The sequence below is a fragment of the Mauremys reevesii genome, linkage group 24, assembly GCF_016161935.1.
Source record: "Mauremys reevesii isolate NIE-2019 linkage group 24, ASM1616193v1, whole genome shotgun sequence".
NCBI classification, from domain to species: domain Eukaryota; kingdom Metazoa; phylum Chordata; order Testudines; family Geoemydidae; genus Mauremys; species Mauremys reevesii.
In genome coordinates this window covers 9,047,790-9,061,450 of record NC_052646.1, presented here as the reverse complement: position 1 = coordinate 9,061,450, position 13,661 = coordinate 9,047,790, and the positions used below count along the sequence as shown (strand labels likewise).

General features: G+C 63.1%; 1 protein-coding gene across 2 annotated transcripts; it reads right to left on the bottom strand.

Moving 5' to 3' along the window:
* Positions 1-830: 830 nt before the first annotated feature.
* Positions 831-13,403, bottom strand: LOC120390396 (lens fiber membrane intrinsic protein-like). Of its 2 annotated transcripts, XM_039513038.1 has the most exons (5): positions 13,012-13,403; positions 7,897-7,962; positions 6,842-6,982; positions 3,213-3,347; positions 831-1,525 (listed from the first exon to the last, which is right to left on the bottom strand). In XM_039513038.1, the coding sequence occupies exons 1-5, from the start codon at positions 13,184-13,186 to the stop codon at positions 1,458-1,460; spliced, it is 585 nt and encodes a 194-aa protein (XP_039368972.1). In that variant the 5' UTR covers positions 13,187-13,403; the 3' UTR covers positions 831-1,457. The 2 variants fall into 2 exon arrangements, with proteins under 2 accessions (XP_039368972.1, XP_039368973.1); XM_039513039.1 differs by lacking the exon at positions 7,897-7,962.
* Between the last annotated feature and the right edge of the window lie 258 nt (positions 13,404-13,661).

The window sequence follows — 13,661 nt, the reverse complement described above, 5'->3', positions numbered from 1 at the left end:
CAATCCCGACCCACAGCCCCCTGCTACCCCAGCCAGACACAAGGCAGGTGCAACCCTGACCAGAGGGAGCTTCTGGCTGTACTGGGACCCACTGGGCCGGGAGCTGGGAACTGGGAGCTCAGCCCACTCCTGCTGCAATTCCATCACTGACTACCCAGGGGAAGCCTTCAGGAGACTCGGCAAGAAACGGGGCTTGCTGGCACCCCACGGCTCTGACTGGGAGCTGCTGAGGCTCGCGGTGTGTCCACACTGCACTGTAATCGGTGGCCTCTGGGCTTGTGGCACCAGTGTTCCCAAGCCCACGCTCCAGCCTCCACACTGCATTACCTGGGCTTACAGCTGTGGGACCCGGGGCGCCCCGCCGTGCTGGTGCCTCCACACTGCAGCACACGGCCCTTCTGACTCGGAGCTGCGGCCACATGGGGCTTGGTCCCACATCTCAGCGGGACTTGGGCTGTGCCCTGCCCCCCCCCCCCCCAGCAGTGTCCATGGACCCGAGTCCAGAGGGATTCCTGGCCCAAGTCAGCCTGGTTAGTGTGTGGGCGGAAGGGGCAGGGGGTTAAGCTCAAACCTGAGTCTGAGCCCGGGTTTCCAGCGCAGTGTAGACAGACCCTTAAGGGGTTACTTCCAGGAGACTGGCTTTAGGCAGGGACACGGCCCAGAGCCTGGGAATTCTGGACACCCCCTGGTGGGACTGGTAGCAGCCACGCCGAGCAGGTGTCAGCCAGGAATTACCTATAGGGCAGCTGGGGGGAGCCGCCCCGGTCTGCGGGGCCCCCTGCCTGGCACGCTCTTGGGACGCTGCAGCACCAGGACACGGCTGAGGGTTCGGCTGCTTTATTGGCACATTCAGATCACTGGCACATCAGGATCAAGGCCAGCACTGGGCACCACACCTGGCCAAGGGGAGGGGGCTGGAACAGGGCAGAGGACGCCATGTTGGGTGTCACTGGAGGGTGGGGACTGGCCGGGGCCTGGCGGGTGTCACTGGAGGGTGAAGATTGGCCTGGGGCCTAGCGGGTGGCATTGGAGGGCAGGGATTGGCCGGGGCCTGGCGGGTATCACTGGAGGGTGGGGATTGGCTGGGGCCTGGCAGATGGCAGTGGAGGGCAGGGATTGGCCGGGGCCTGGCGAGTATCACTGGAGGGCAGGGATTGGCCGGGGCCTGGCGGGTATCACTGGAGGGTGGGGATTGGCCGGGGCCTGGCAGATGGCAGTGGAGGGCAGGGATTGGCCAGGGCCTGGCGGGTATCACTGGAGGGCAGGGATTGGCCGGGGCCTGGCGGGTATCACTGGAGGGCAGGGATTGGCCGGGACCTGGCAGGTGGCACTGGAGGACGGGAATTGGCCGGGACCAGGTGCATGTCACTGGAGGGGGGGGGAGCCGTCAGAGCAAGGGCAGGGGGTGAGGGTGGGGAGCTGTCAGGACCGTGCGTCCAGGCGGGTGTGGTGCCCGCTCAGCCGCTCGCCACGTTGGAGCTCTCCGGGGACGGCCTCTTGGAGACAGCACAGATGTGGAAAATGCCTGGGGAAGAGAGCGAGAGGCTCAGGGCAGGGACAGGAGGGGTGGCTGGCAAGGTAGAAGGGGCCAAACAGGGCGGGCAGGGATGGGGTGGGTGGGCGGGCGGGGATGTGGTAGGTGACATGATCCCCCAGCTGGATCCCCCTCTGGAGCATGGCGTCTCCCTGCTCCTTTCTCCCCTCACCCCATACACCCTCTGCCCCATTGGGATCTGTCCCCTTGCTCCTCCCTCCCCTCACCCCATACACCCCCTGCCCCATGGGGATCTGTCCCCCTGCTCCTCCCTCCCCTCACCCCATACACCCCCGTCCCTTCGCACCCTGCCCCACATTCCTCCCTCCCCTCACCCCCACACTCTCCCTACCCCATGATGCCCTGCCCCTCAGATCTCCCTCCTCTCACCCCACTCCCTCCTGCCCCCATTCCTTCCTCCCCTCACCCCACCCCACCCTGCCCAATGGGGATCTGTCCCCTGCTCCTCCCTCCCCTCACCCAACACCCCCTGTCCCTTCACACCCTGCCCCACATTCCTCCCTCTCCTCACCCCCACACACCCCCTGCCCCATGGTGCCCTGCCCCTCAGATCTCCCTCTCCTCACCCCACTCCCCCCTGCCCCCCATTCCTTCCTCTCCTCACCCCACACACCCCCTGTCTCATGGCAGCCTGCCCCCCATGCTTCTTCCTTCTTGGATCCTTCCAGCAGTTTCCCCTCCCCACACCTGCCTCATTCTCCCCTGCACCTGTGAGCCCCACCACTCCCTATGGCTTGTCTGGGTTGCACCCACACACACACTTCACTCCACCCTGCCCCTTGCACTGGGATCTCGGCTTTCCCCCTCCCCAGGCTTCCCAGCAGGCCTCACTGGTTTCTGATGGGTCGGGCCCTACCAAATTCATGGTCCATTTTGATCAATTTCACGGTCATAGGAGTTTAAAAATCATAAATTTCATGATTTCAGCTATTTAAATCTGAAACTTCACAGGGTTGAAATTGTAGGGGTCCTGACCCAAAAAGGACCTGTGGGGAGACGGCTGCAAGGTTATGGTGGGGTGGGGGGTTGTGGTTCTGCTACCCTTACTTCTGTGCTGCTGCTGACGGCGGTGCTGCCTTCAGAGCTGGGCAGCTGGAGAGCAGCAGCTGCAGGCCGGGAGCCCAGCTCCACCAGCAGCAGCACAGAAGTAAGGACGGCAATACTGTGACCCCCCCTAAAATAACCTTGTGACCCCCCTGCAACTCCCTTTTGGGTCAGGATCCCCAGTTTGAGAAACGGTGTCCCCCCATGAAATCTGTACAGTATAGGGTAAGAGCACAGAAAAGACCAGCTTTCACGGAGGGAGACAGTCCATGATGCATTTTTCATGGCCGTGAATTTGGTACTGATGGACCAGACACCCCTGAAGTTCAGGAAAGCTCAGCTGAGTTCAGTGCTACTCGAGCTCCTGGCAAGCACCCCATGGCAGAGTCCCTGCTGGGCAGTGGGGTGGAGGGAACAGTGCGGCCGTCTGAGTGCAGCTCCAGGCAGCCGGGATCTCAGCTAAGGGTTGGGTGGGGAGCCAGGTCTGGGGCTGGCCTGGGAAGTTGGGGCATCAGGCTCTGCAGTATGGAAAGGGGGCTGGGGTGCCATGCCGGTCACCCAGGGGCCTGGACACAGAGAGGGGAGCAGCTGGGGAGCCCCCAGGAGCAGGTACCTGCCGAGAGGGTGAGGATGACAGCGATCCAGCCCAGGATGTAGGACCAGGAGAAGCGCCAGTTAGCGTAGCGCTTACCGAAGAAATTCACCGTCACGCCAGTGTACACCGCCAGCCCCAGCAATGCCAAGAGACCTGTGGGGGCGAACATAGGATGTGGGGGGGCTGAGCTCTGACTCCACTCATCACATGCAGGCGCCAGCAACACAGGGCTGCCTTACAGAACACCTCACACCGATGCACTCGCCAAGCAGGGACCCGGCATGGCGCGGCACCACAATGCAGAGACCCGGCCTGGCTGGGCACCACAATGCAGAGACCCGGCATGGCGCGGCACCGCAATGCAGAGACCCGGCCTGGCGCGGCACCGCAATGCAGAGACCCGGCCTGGCGCGGCACCGCAATGCAGGGACCCGGCCTGGCTCGGCAGCGCAATGCAGGGACCCGGCCTGGCTCGGCAGCGCAATGCAGGGACCCGGCCTGGCTCGGCAGCGCAATGCAGGGACCCGGCCTGGCTCGGCAGCGCAATGCAGGGACCCGGCCTGGCGCGACACCGCAATGCAGGGACCCGGCCTGGCGCGGCACCGCAATGCAGGGACCCGGCCTGGCGCGGCACCGCAATGCAGGGACCCGGCCTGGCTCGGCACCGCAATGCAGGGACCCGGCCTGGCGCGGCACCGCAATGCAGGGACCCGGCCTGGCGCGGCAGCGCAATGCAGGGACCCGGCCTGGCGCGGCACCGCAATGCAGGGACCCGGCCTGGCTCGGCAGCGCAATGCAGGGACCCGGCCTGGCTCGGCAGCGCAATGCAGGGACCCGGCCTGGCGCGGCACCACAAGGCAGGGACCCGGCCTGGCGCGGCAGCGCAATGCAGGGACCCGGCCTGGCTCGGCACCGCAATGCAGGGACCCGGCCTGGCGCGACACCGCAATGCAGGGACCCGGCCTGGCGCGGCACCGCAATGCAGGGACCCGGCCTGGCGCGACACCGCAATGCAGGGACCCGGCCTGGCGCAGCACCGCAATGCAGGGACCCGGCCTGGCGCGGCAGCGCAATGCAGGGACCCGGCCTGGCTCGGCACCGCAATGCAGGGACCCGGCCTGGCTCGGCAGCGCAATGCAGGGACCCGGCCTGGCTCGGCAGCGCAATGCAGGGACCCGGCCTGGCTCGGCAGCGCAATGCAGGGACCCGGCCTGGCGCGGCACCGCAATGCAGGGACCCGGCCTGGCGCGACACCGCAATGCAGGGACCCGGCCTGGCGCGACACCGCAATGCAGGGACCCGGCCTGGCGCGACACCGCAATGCAGGGACCCGGCCTGGCGCAGCACCGCAATGCAGGGACCCGGCCTGGCGCGGCAGCGCAATGCAGGGACCCAGCCTGGCTCGGCACCACAAGGCAGGGACCCGGCCCTGCATGGCATCACAAGGCAGGGACCTGGCCAGGCATCGCAATGCAGGGACCTGGCAGGGCTCAGCACTGCAATGCAGAGACCCGGCATAGATTGGCATCATAATGCAGGGCCCCGGCCCAGCGTGGCACCACAAAGCAGGGAGCTGGCATGGCTCAGTACCACCTTGTGTCAGTTTTACTCAGCGCGATTGGTTACGGGGAGAACTTTCCCTCCCTCCATCTCCCAGGGTCTGTGAGTCGCTCCCCTTTCCGAGCCCCCTGCCCTGTCCTGTGCTGCTGGAAGGCCAGGCCAATCACTGACCTGATGGGACTCCCGCTCCCCCCACTCGCAGAGCCAGCCCCGTCCCTAAAGATTCAGCCAAACCCTTCCTAGCAGCGTGTTAGGAGCTGTACAGGAGAGAGCTCCTACCCTTACCCCGGGTCTGTCCCTTCTCTGGGGCTACTCTGAGCCATTCCCCCAGCCCTGCCCGCCCTGACCCAGCCCTGACACTGTCCCAGGCAGCTCCCCCGGGGGTAGCCATGACCCGTGCACTCACCCAACTCTGCCGCCCTTGTCCCCCCTACCCTCAGTTCCTCCAGCTGTGCCACCCGGCCCACGTGCCAGCAGCCACCATTGCCATCACCCCTGCCAGGGGGAGCCACGCCCCATCCCGCAGTGCCAGGGGGCTGCACAAAGCCGGCCAGGCAACTCTGGGACTTCCTCTGCTGCACCCGACTGGGAGTGTTTTCCTGGCCCGAGTCCTGGCGCCTGCAGCAAACCCTGAGATGGGTCTGTCCTTCCAGTGCGGCTGCATCCTGCCCTCCCTCCAGCGTTAACCCCAGAGGGATGCTCAGATTGGTCCTTCCGGCCCAGCCTCGGACCGAGGGCAGCGCCAGGTGTGCCCGAGAAAGGTGGCAGAGCCGCACGGGGGGCAGCCTAGGAGCAGTGCCGGTTCAGCCCCCCCCTTTTGCCAGCCCAGCAACGGGGACTTGCACACTAGCTCTGCACCAGGAATTATTTGGGGGCACTGAAGGGGTGGGCGAACTGCCCAGCTAAAACAGGCCCAGGCTAGCTTTGCGGGTGCATCTCCTTCCCGGCCTGGCCACCTTCCTGTCGGCTGAGCTGCCCCCAGTGACGCGGCACCAGAATCCAGCCGGCAGGAGGAGTCGTTCAAACTCTCCCCTCCGGGGGGCGCTGCCAGTACTGACGCTCGCCCGCCGGGTACTGCCCCGTCCCCTAGCTGGCGTAGAGCCAGCTGGAGCTCTTCTCAGCCTGGACCAGCCTCCTTGGCTCTCTGCGGCCGCGTGGCATGGAACGGGGTGGGCTGGGGTGGGGCAGACCTGACTCCCTCGTGGCCTGCAGGGCTCGGGAGCTCACAGCTCAGGGTGGGGCCCAGCCAGGAAGGGCTTGGAGAAAACCCCCATCGCCAGATACCCTCAGGCCTGGGGACAAGGCGGGGAATTGCCAGCAGCGGCTTGGCCAGCCCCGAGCTGCTTTTCAGCCCTCAGCAGCCTCCACCTAGCCAGGTGAGGATCAGCGGGGAGCAGGCATGGAGCCCCAGGCCACCCAGCGAGCTGCGGTTGTGCCCAACCTCCTGCTGGCGGGGTCTGGCGGTTGGTGCTAGCCAGAGCAAACATGAGAGCTCAGAGGGGTCTAGCCGGGCACCCTAAGGTCCCAGCCTGCCTGGCTCAGGGGCTTTGGTCTGTTATTAAAGTGGGGACAGTGAGTGGCCGACGTGGGCAGTGCTGGGGTCCCATGCCGCCTGCTGTGGGTGCAGCTGGAGTTTCCTTTGCCCAAGCGGGTGACACTTATGCCCTGCAGAGGAGCTGTTCCACCAGTCGCGGTGAGACTCGTGGCTCTCACATGCCAGCCTTGCGTGCCGCCTGCTGAGTCCAGGCAGGTGGTGCCCGCTGGCCAGATGACGGGGGTGTGGCAGAGAGCAGGGGGGCAGTAGGGTAGGAGGCGCCATACGCACTCCTTCGTATTGGCTACTTTCCCAGCTCTGCCCCTCCCTGCTGGCCTCTCACCAGGTGCTAAGCGGGCGCCGATGTTTCACCCCAGAGGTGGCTGCATACGGGTGGCAGAGGAGGGCACTTTGTAATGGGCTGAGGCGTGCACGCTCTATAACGAGATGCCCATTTATCATCTCATAAGCATTTCTCCCTTGCCTGAGGCTCCCACCCTGTAGTGCCCACCCTGCCCTGCGGTGGCCGCCTCGCCCCATGGTGCCCACGTACCAGCGATCAGCAGGGTGATGCCGGCGGAGCGGGTGCGGGATGCCCTGGCGTTGCTGGAGAAGGCGGTGAGGCCCAGGATGATGCCCGCGAAGCAGGAGAGGATGGAGAGCAGCATGAATGCCCGGGTGGCGTCCCAGAAGGCTGCAGGGAGGGGACAGAGAGAGAGAGGAGCACTCGATGGGACCCGGAGATTGGCGAGGGGAGCCGGGAGCCGGATCTCGTCTGAGGAGCAGGGGAGGAAGGGCCAGAGGAGCCTGCCAACGGCAGGGCCAGCACCTCCCGCGCTTAGCAGCGTCTGTCGCTGCGCGGAGGGTGTGTGCTGAGCAGGACCAATGCAGAAGAGAGAGACGCTGGGTCTGGGGGCCTGAGCTGCCCCTCCCCACCCCGCGAGCCAATCCCCATGTAGTCCCTTTCCCTGGGGTGAGCTGCTGCCCCCTATCTGCCCCCCACCTTCCCCCTCCAAGGCTGCACCCTAGAGCCATGTCTTTCTTTGCAGCTGGGTTGGGGGAGGTAGGTAGGGCTGTAAGACTGAGATCATCAACCCCAGGGGAGCTGGTCACCTGGACTGCCCCCCCCCCCCAGCCCCACCTTGTTTGGGGGCGGGGACGCACAGTTCCGACGGGGCCAGCAATTTGGGGGCAGCTTGTACGGACGCTAGGGCTGGCATTCAGGAGGGCTCAGACCCCCCAAACTGGGGCCAGACTTTCCAAGGAGCTCACCCCTGCCCTGAGGCCCGACTGGCAAGCCAGCCCTGCATGCTGGTGCTGATCAATAAGAATCTGCCCCTGAATCCCCCTAGCCCGCACCCCAGCATGGGCCCTGAGCTGAACCCTAGGAAGCCAATGGGAGTTTTCCCTGAGCAAAGTCTCTGTGGGGAGCCAGGTGGGCACCTGAGGGCCCTGGGATCGTGAGGGCACGAAGACAGCGGGGGTGGGAAGAAGCAGCCCACAGACAGTCAGGGCCCTGGATGGGGAGCAGGGGAACCCGAGGAGTCAATGTAAAGCCTAGGAAGGAGCCAGCAGAAGGAGCAGAACAGAGCCGGGATGGCCGGGTACCTGGCAGGATGTGAGTGGCTGCATTTTGCATGAGCTGCATCCTAGATACGACCCGGAGAGTCGCTCCTGAAAATAAAGAATCACAGTGATGCAGCCTCCAAGAGAGACAAGGCCTTCATGGGAACTAGGATGCAATGTGGGCCCAGCACTGGCCCCCCGAGGGGCAGGGTAGGGGGCTGGGAGTGGGGGATCCCAGCGAGGGCTCCCCAAGGGGAAGGGAAAGGGACTGTGAGTGGGGGATCCCAGTGAGAGCTCCCCAAGGGGTATGTGTGACAAAGTGGGAATTTGCTGTAATATTTTTATGACCCCATCTGTGCCTCAGTTTCCCCATATGTTTCATTGTTACCTAGCTGGGGGGGGGGAAGGGCTGTTTGCTCTCAGGGCAGGTGAAGAGACATGAGTGTGAATGACACCTGGCTGTCTGAGCCTCAACAGGTCATTAAAAAGGACTGGCCAAGGCCACGCCCTGTATCGCTGGAGAATCTCCACGGACTGTGAAAAACCCAGTCTCCAGGACATCCACACCCAGCAAGCAATGCCCCAGAGAGCTGGATTTCCCTGCAGCTCGAGAACAAAGGACTGGAGTGGTGTGAGGTGGGGGAAGGGTGAGAATTGGCTGCTGGAAGGAGTGGGGGGCTCTCACCTGGGAACTGCCCCAGGGGGTCAGATTGACCTTGTGGGGTCAATGCAGCCTGGCTCTGAGCTGACCAGACTGGTCTGTGCTTTAACCTTCAGGTCTCTGGGCTGACCTAAGGCGCCTTGCTGTGCTGGGTTCCGGGTGACCCATAAACCCGACTGCTGTGACAGCGCCAGGTGAGTGTCACTGCAAACGGCACCTCGGTGAGGTGCGTTAATCGCTGCCGAATGGACACATCTCTCCCAGGGGTCAGACTCGCTGAGCAGACTGCATGGTGTGAAGCAGGAGGGCTGGAGCCCCAGAGGCTGTGAGGCTGTGGGTCTTACTCTGTGTACAAAGAGTGAGGCCCCTCAGGGTCTGACCCACTGAAGGGCTTCCGCCTAGAGACGGTTCCAAAGCTGGAGGCGTAGCACCGATCCTGTGGAGCCGTGACAGCTGGTGCCAGCGGTGGGATGCTGAAGGCACCAGTATTATATTTTGCAATAAGTGCCTTGCAGCAGTAAAACAAGGGTACTTAAAGGAAACAGCAAGAAAATGGCGTATAAGCGCCTCCCTAAGAAGGACATTGCAAACCTGTGCAGGGAGAGAGGGTAAAGTGCCAGGAAGCTCAACAAGGTGCAGCTGATTGCGCGGCTGGAGAAAGATGATCAGACCAAGAAGCAGGTTCCAGACCTAAGTAGAGTTCCAAGAGGGTCCAAGAGTGACCGAGGCAGCAGCAGGGTGTCCTCACAACCCAGTTCCCTGCCCAGCACAGTTCCCCACTGACAGATTTGAAGTGGGAGCTGAGGGCGAAGGACTTAGCAGACCATGAGAAGCTGCAGAAGCATGAACTGGAGATGGAGAAGAGGAGGGGTGAGAGGACCCGCCGAGGGGTAAGTGGGAAAAGACACTGAGATTCTAATCCCGCAAGGAACCTAGCTACCAAATTGTGGCCCCAGTTTAAGGGAGGGGGGTATAGACGGCTGCCTCGCTGCCTTTGAGAAGGCTTGTGATTTGAACCTCCTGGCCCTGCGGACCGGCTCTGCTGTCTCAGCCCCTTACTCGGTCCCAAAGCCATAGAGGTGCACAGCCAGAGGGATGGCGTTGATACTGGGGACTACGAACAGTTCACAAAGGCTCTAATGCTTAGGTTTGATTCGGCACCTGAGGCTTATAGGAAAAGGTTTTGGGGTGTGCAAAAGACCCAAGGTGTGACCCTACATGAAATCCTGCAGGTGTCGCTACGCTGGAAGATTTGTGTAACCTGATTGGGGTGGAGCTACTCTGTGAGATCTGTCCCCACGAGCTGAAAATGTGGCTGGTGGACGGGAAGCCGAAGGATCTGCGTAGTGGAGGCCGGTTGGCAGATGAGTTTTGGACAATAGGTCCAAAGGGGATTAGCCTAAGTATGGGTCCTGGAAAAAGGCAGAAGTGGGACTCAGGGAAACCCAGAGTGGGGGGAGCAGCCAAGGGACCTCAGTGGTGTGATATTTGTAGGAAAACGGCCCAAGTGGGCAGGATGCCCAAGGCTTGATGAAATAGGGGCCAGACGGGACCGTCGGAGGGTTCACTTGGTGAACACCCAGCCAAGGCTGCCTGTAGCTCAGGCTCAGAGACTGAACCATCTGACTGAACCTTCAGAGGAAAGCAGCCACCCAGCCAACCCCTCGAGGGCACAGGGGGCCTGGCAGACAGGCTCCCGCTCCTGGCACCGGTGCACATGTCCTGTTGTACACTCCTGGGCTCGGACCCATCTGAGCCCTTTGGGAGCGGGAGGTGGTAGTCAGTGGGGAGACGTTCGTGGGGTGGAGAGATTCTGGGACAGAGAGAACCTTGGTCAAACCATGTGTGGTCAAAGCCCGTTGGATGCTGCGCCACCTGGGTTAAGGTTCCCCTTGGGGCCATTTGCCCCACCTATGGCTCAGAGCCCTGTGCAGACACAGGAAGGATCCTGGGTAAGACCAAGTGCTCAAGGGGTCACTCCCGACTCCAACCTAGGGGTCAGGACACCCCAGGCGGCAGCCCAGATGGCCGACACCTGGGGGAATGAGGGTTCCCTGCCCTTCTCACTCCCTGGCAGAGGAGGGGGTGCAGGACCCCAGCACAGTTTCAAACCCTAAGAGCCTGGGGTGGCAAAAGGACACGGGGCTGCCTGAAAACCCCTCATGGGCCCCGTGCTAGTGACATCTACCAGCCCAGTCCTACGGGAGGGCGTGAAACTGCTCTGAGCTGCGTACTGGAACCTGGGTGTTAGCAGAGGGGCTGCGAGAACCTGGGCAGACCGGGAAGGACAGTGACCACGGGGCGGGGAACGACGCAGCAGGGCCGGTGGAGGACGTTTGTGGGGTATTAGGGAGGCTGAGCAACACCCTCCCCCTTGAGAACAAAGGACTGGAGCGGTGTGAGGTGGGGGGGCAGAGCTGGCTGCTGGAAGGAGTCAGGGCTCCCACCTGGGAACTGCCCAAGGGGGTCAGCCAGAGACAGTCACTACAGCTCCACGGGGTCTGTGCTTTAACCCTCTGGGGGCCTTCCTGTGCTGGGTTCCAGCTGGCCCATAAACCCGACAGCGTTGACAGCGCTGGGTGAGTGTCACTGCAAATTCTGGGCGAGGTGCGTTCAGGATAATCCCTGTGGCTTGGACACGTCTCTCTCAGGGGCTGTCTCAGCTGGACTCGCTGAGCAGAGCTCACGGGGTGAAGCAGGAGGGCTGGAGCCCCAGGGGTTCAGTCTTGGCGGGTGAGGCTGCTTGGCTTACCTGGAGGAAGAGACCCCTCGGGGTTCTGGGCCACAGAAGGGTTCCTCCTAGAGACTGTTCCAAAGCTGGGGGAGTAGAACCGACCCTGTGGATCCCTGACAGCTGGGAAAGGGGCTGGGAATGGGGGACCCCAGCGAGGGCTCCTCAAGGGGCAGGGAAGGGGGCTGGGGGTGCAGGATCCCAGTGAGGGCTTCCCAAGGGGCAGGGAGTTGGGGATCCCAGTGAGGGCTCCCTGAGGGGCAGGGAGTTGGGGATCCCAGCAAGGGCTTCCTGATGGGGCAGGGTACAAGGCTACATGCGAGGATCCCCAAGGCAGCAAGCAAAACACATTGAGAAGTAGCAGCAGCTTCCACCCCACTGCTCCATCCTAGGGGCTCTCGGACTTCACAGAGCCAGGGGGATTCCTCACTGCTGGTCGCTCCCAGTTACCCCCATCCTGCTTTGATCTGGATTCAGACTCAGCCAGATTCTCTATTGTGTTACACCAGTGTAACCCCAGGGGCGTCAGCAGTGTCGCTCTGCTCTCCCGCCGGTGGCACTCCCGTGACGGAGCCTCCGGCCAGGCCAAGCCTCAGGAGATTTCCATCAGCTGCAGATGGGTGACAGCTGCCAGCCCAGGTCCTCCTGCAGAATCAATGTTGGGCCCTCCATGCTCCTCGTGCCCTCAAGCCCCCCAGGCAGTGCCCTTAGCCGGCAGCCGTAGCAGACTCAGGTCCTTGGCAGACCAGCCCCTAAAGTGTGAAATGCTCCCTGGTCCTGTGCTCTCTCTGCCCAGAGTCAGTGACAGCCCCAGCCGGGGAGACCAAGGGCCAGGAAGGGAGGCACGGGACTTTTTTATCTCCCCCCCCTTCCCTGAGGACAGGCCGGGTTTCAATGTCCCACTCCAGAATTTCCTGCTACCCCGAAACAGGCCAGCTCAGTAGCTCAGCTGGGGCCAGCGCTGCAAAGCCACTGGGCTTTTTATAGGGTCCGATGGAAACTCTCTGCCTCCCCTTGGACGGGCTGTGCCCAAGAGGGGAACTGAGTTATGTCTGCGGCCGGCCCAGAGCCCACCCCCATGGCCAGTTCTGATCCGGGCCGGCACTGGGGAAGCTCAGACTCCGAGCCCAGGCTGGAGTTGGCAAGATCAGGAGAGGCCAGACCTGGGCCTTCAGTTCAGCCCATTCCAGGGCTACGGGGCTGCCGCTGGGGCCGGGTGGTGGCATCGAGCCCCACTTTGTCCTCTCCATATTATGGGGCCAGGTCCTAGTGTCAATCAAAGCAGCCTCAGCGGGATGCGTGTCAGCTGCATTGCACAGCCCTGGGCATCCGGGCGAGGACTGGGACCCCCCCACTCCGAGCTCCAGGGAACCTCCACCCATTCTTGGCTGGTGGCCGGGGCAGGCTGTGGCCACAAGAGGGCAGCTGTGCTCACACAAGCCAGCAGCCAGGATGCCAGGCAGGGGCTCTGCCCGGGAAACCCAGGGGAAGATTCTCTGCCCGCGCCACTGGGCACCACAATCAGGCCATCTCATTGCAGCGTCTCTCCCTGGGACTGGGTCAGACGGGGCACCCCTGACCGAGCCAGCAGAAGACACGCTGAACCAGACCCGGTCGGGCGCCCCTACCTGTACATCTACAAGCCACAGCCCGTTCGGTCCCATCCAGGCCATTTCCCGGGGCCCAGAGATGGACTGCCTGTCCCTGCAGCCATCACCCTCCTGGTCCCTGTGCCCGCTGGGGGGCAGCCCCGGGCGCTGCTCACCAATGCTGACGGTGTGGGGGTGGCACTTGCCGCTCACGCAAAACCTCCAGAGCCCCTGGTTGCTCAAGTTCTCCGAGTAGCGATACTGCATCCAGAAGTCGGTCGCCGTGGCAACGATGAGAAGGACCAGGCCTGAGACCGCACACAATAGCCCGCCTCCCATCAAGGTGTACATGGCTGGCAGCTCGCGGGTCCTGCGGGGTGGGCCGGTGTCTTTCTCCTGCACCAGGACAAGAGGAGATGGGGCCTCCTAGGAGAAGGCCCAGCAGAGAGTTACCACTGCCTGGGCTGTGTGGCAGACATGTCTATGGCCCTTCACGTCACGCAGAGCTGGGGAACTCCCTGCTGCAGGAGTTGCAGAGCCAAGGGCTGTGGCTGGATTTCAAAGCGGGCAGGAGAATTCTCTGCAGGTATCTGAGGTGAGATAGGCGTGAGTCAGCTTATGCTTCAGGCTGTGAGCATCATGCAACGGTCAGGAGGGAATGCCCCCCACCCAACACGTGCAACATTGTGTCTGCGGCCAGGGAGTCAGAGTGGGGAGGTCCAGACCCTGCTCTGAGCCATCAGACACTGGCCGCTGCTGGTTGCAGGAGAGTGAGCCCGCACGGGGTGACTGCCTGGCACAGCGTGGGAAGAGTCCCTGATCCAGA

Bases quoted from the DNA above. Each gene is read 5' to 3' on its own strand.
- LOC120390396 (XM_039513038.1), bottom strand. From the start codon at position 13,186: ATGTACACCTTGATGGGAGGCGGGCTATTGTGTGCGGTCTCAGGCCTG. The intron at 7,963-13,011 runs GTGAGCAGCGCC...CTTTATTTTCAG, and splicing joins CCCCCACACCGTCAGCATTG to GAGCGACTCTCCGGGTCGTA. The intron at 6,983-7,896 runs GTACCCGGCCAT...CCCTCCCTGCAG, and splicing joins AGCCACTCACATCCTGCCAG to CCTTCTGGGACGCCACCCGG.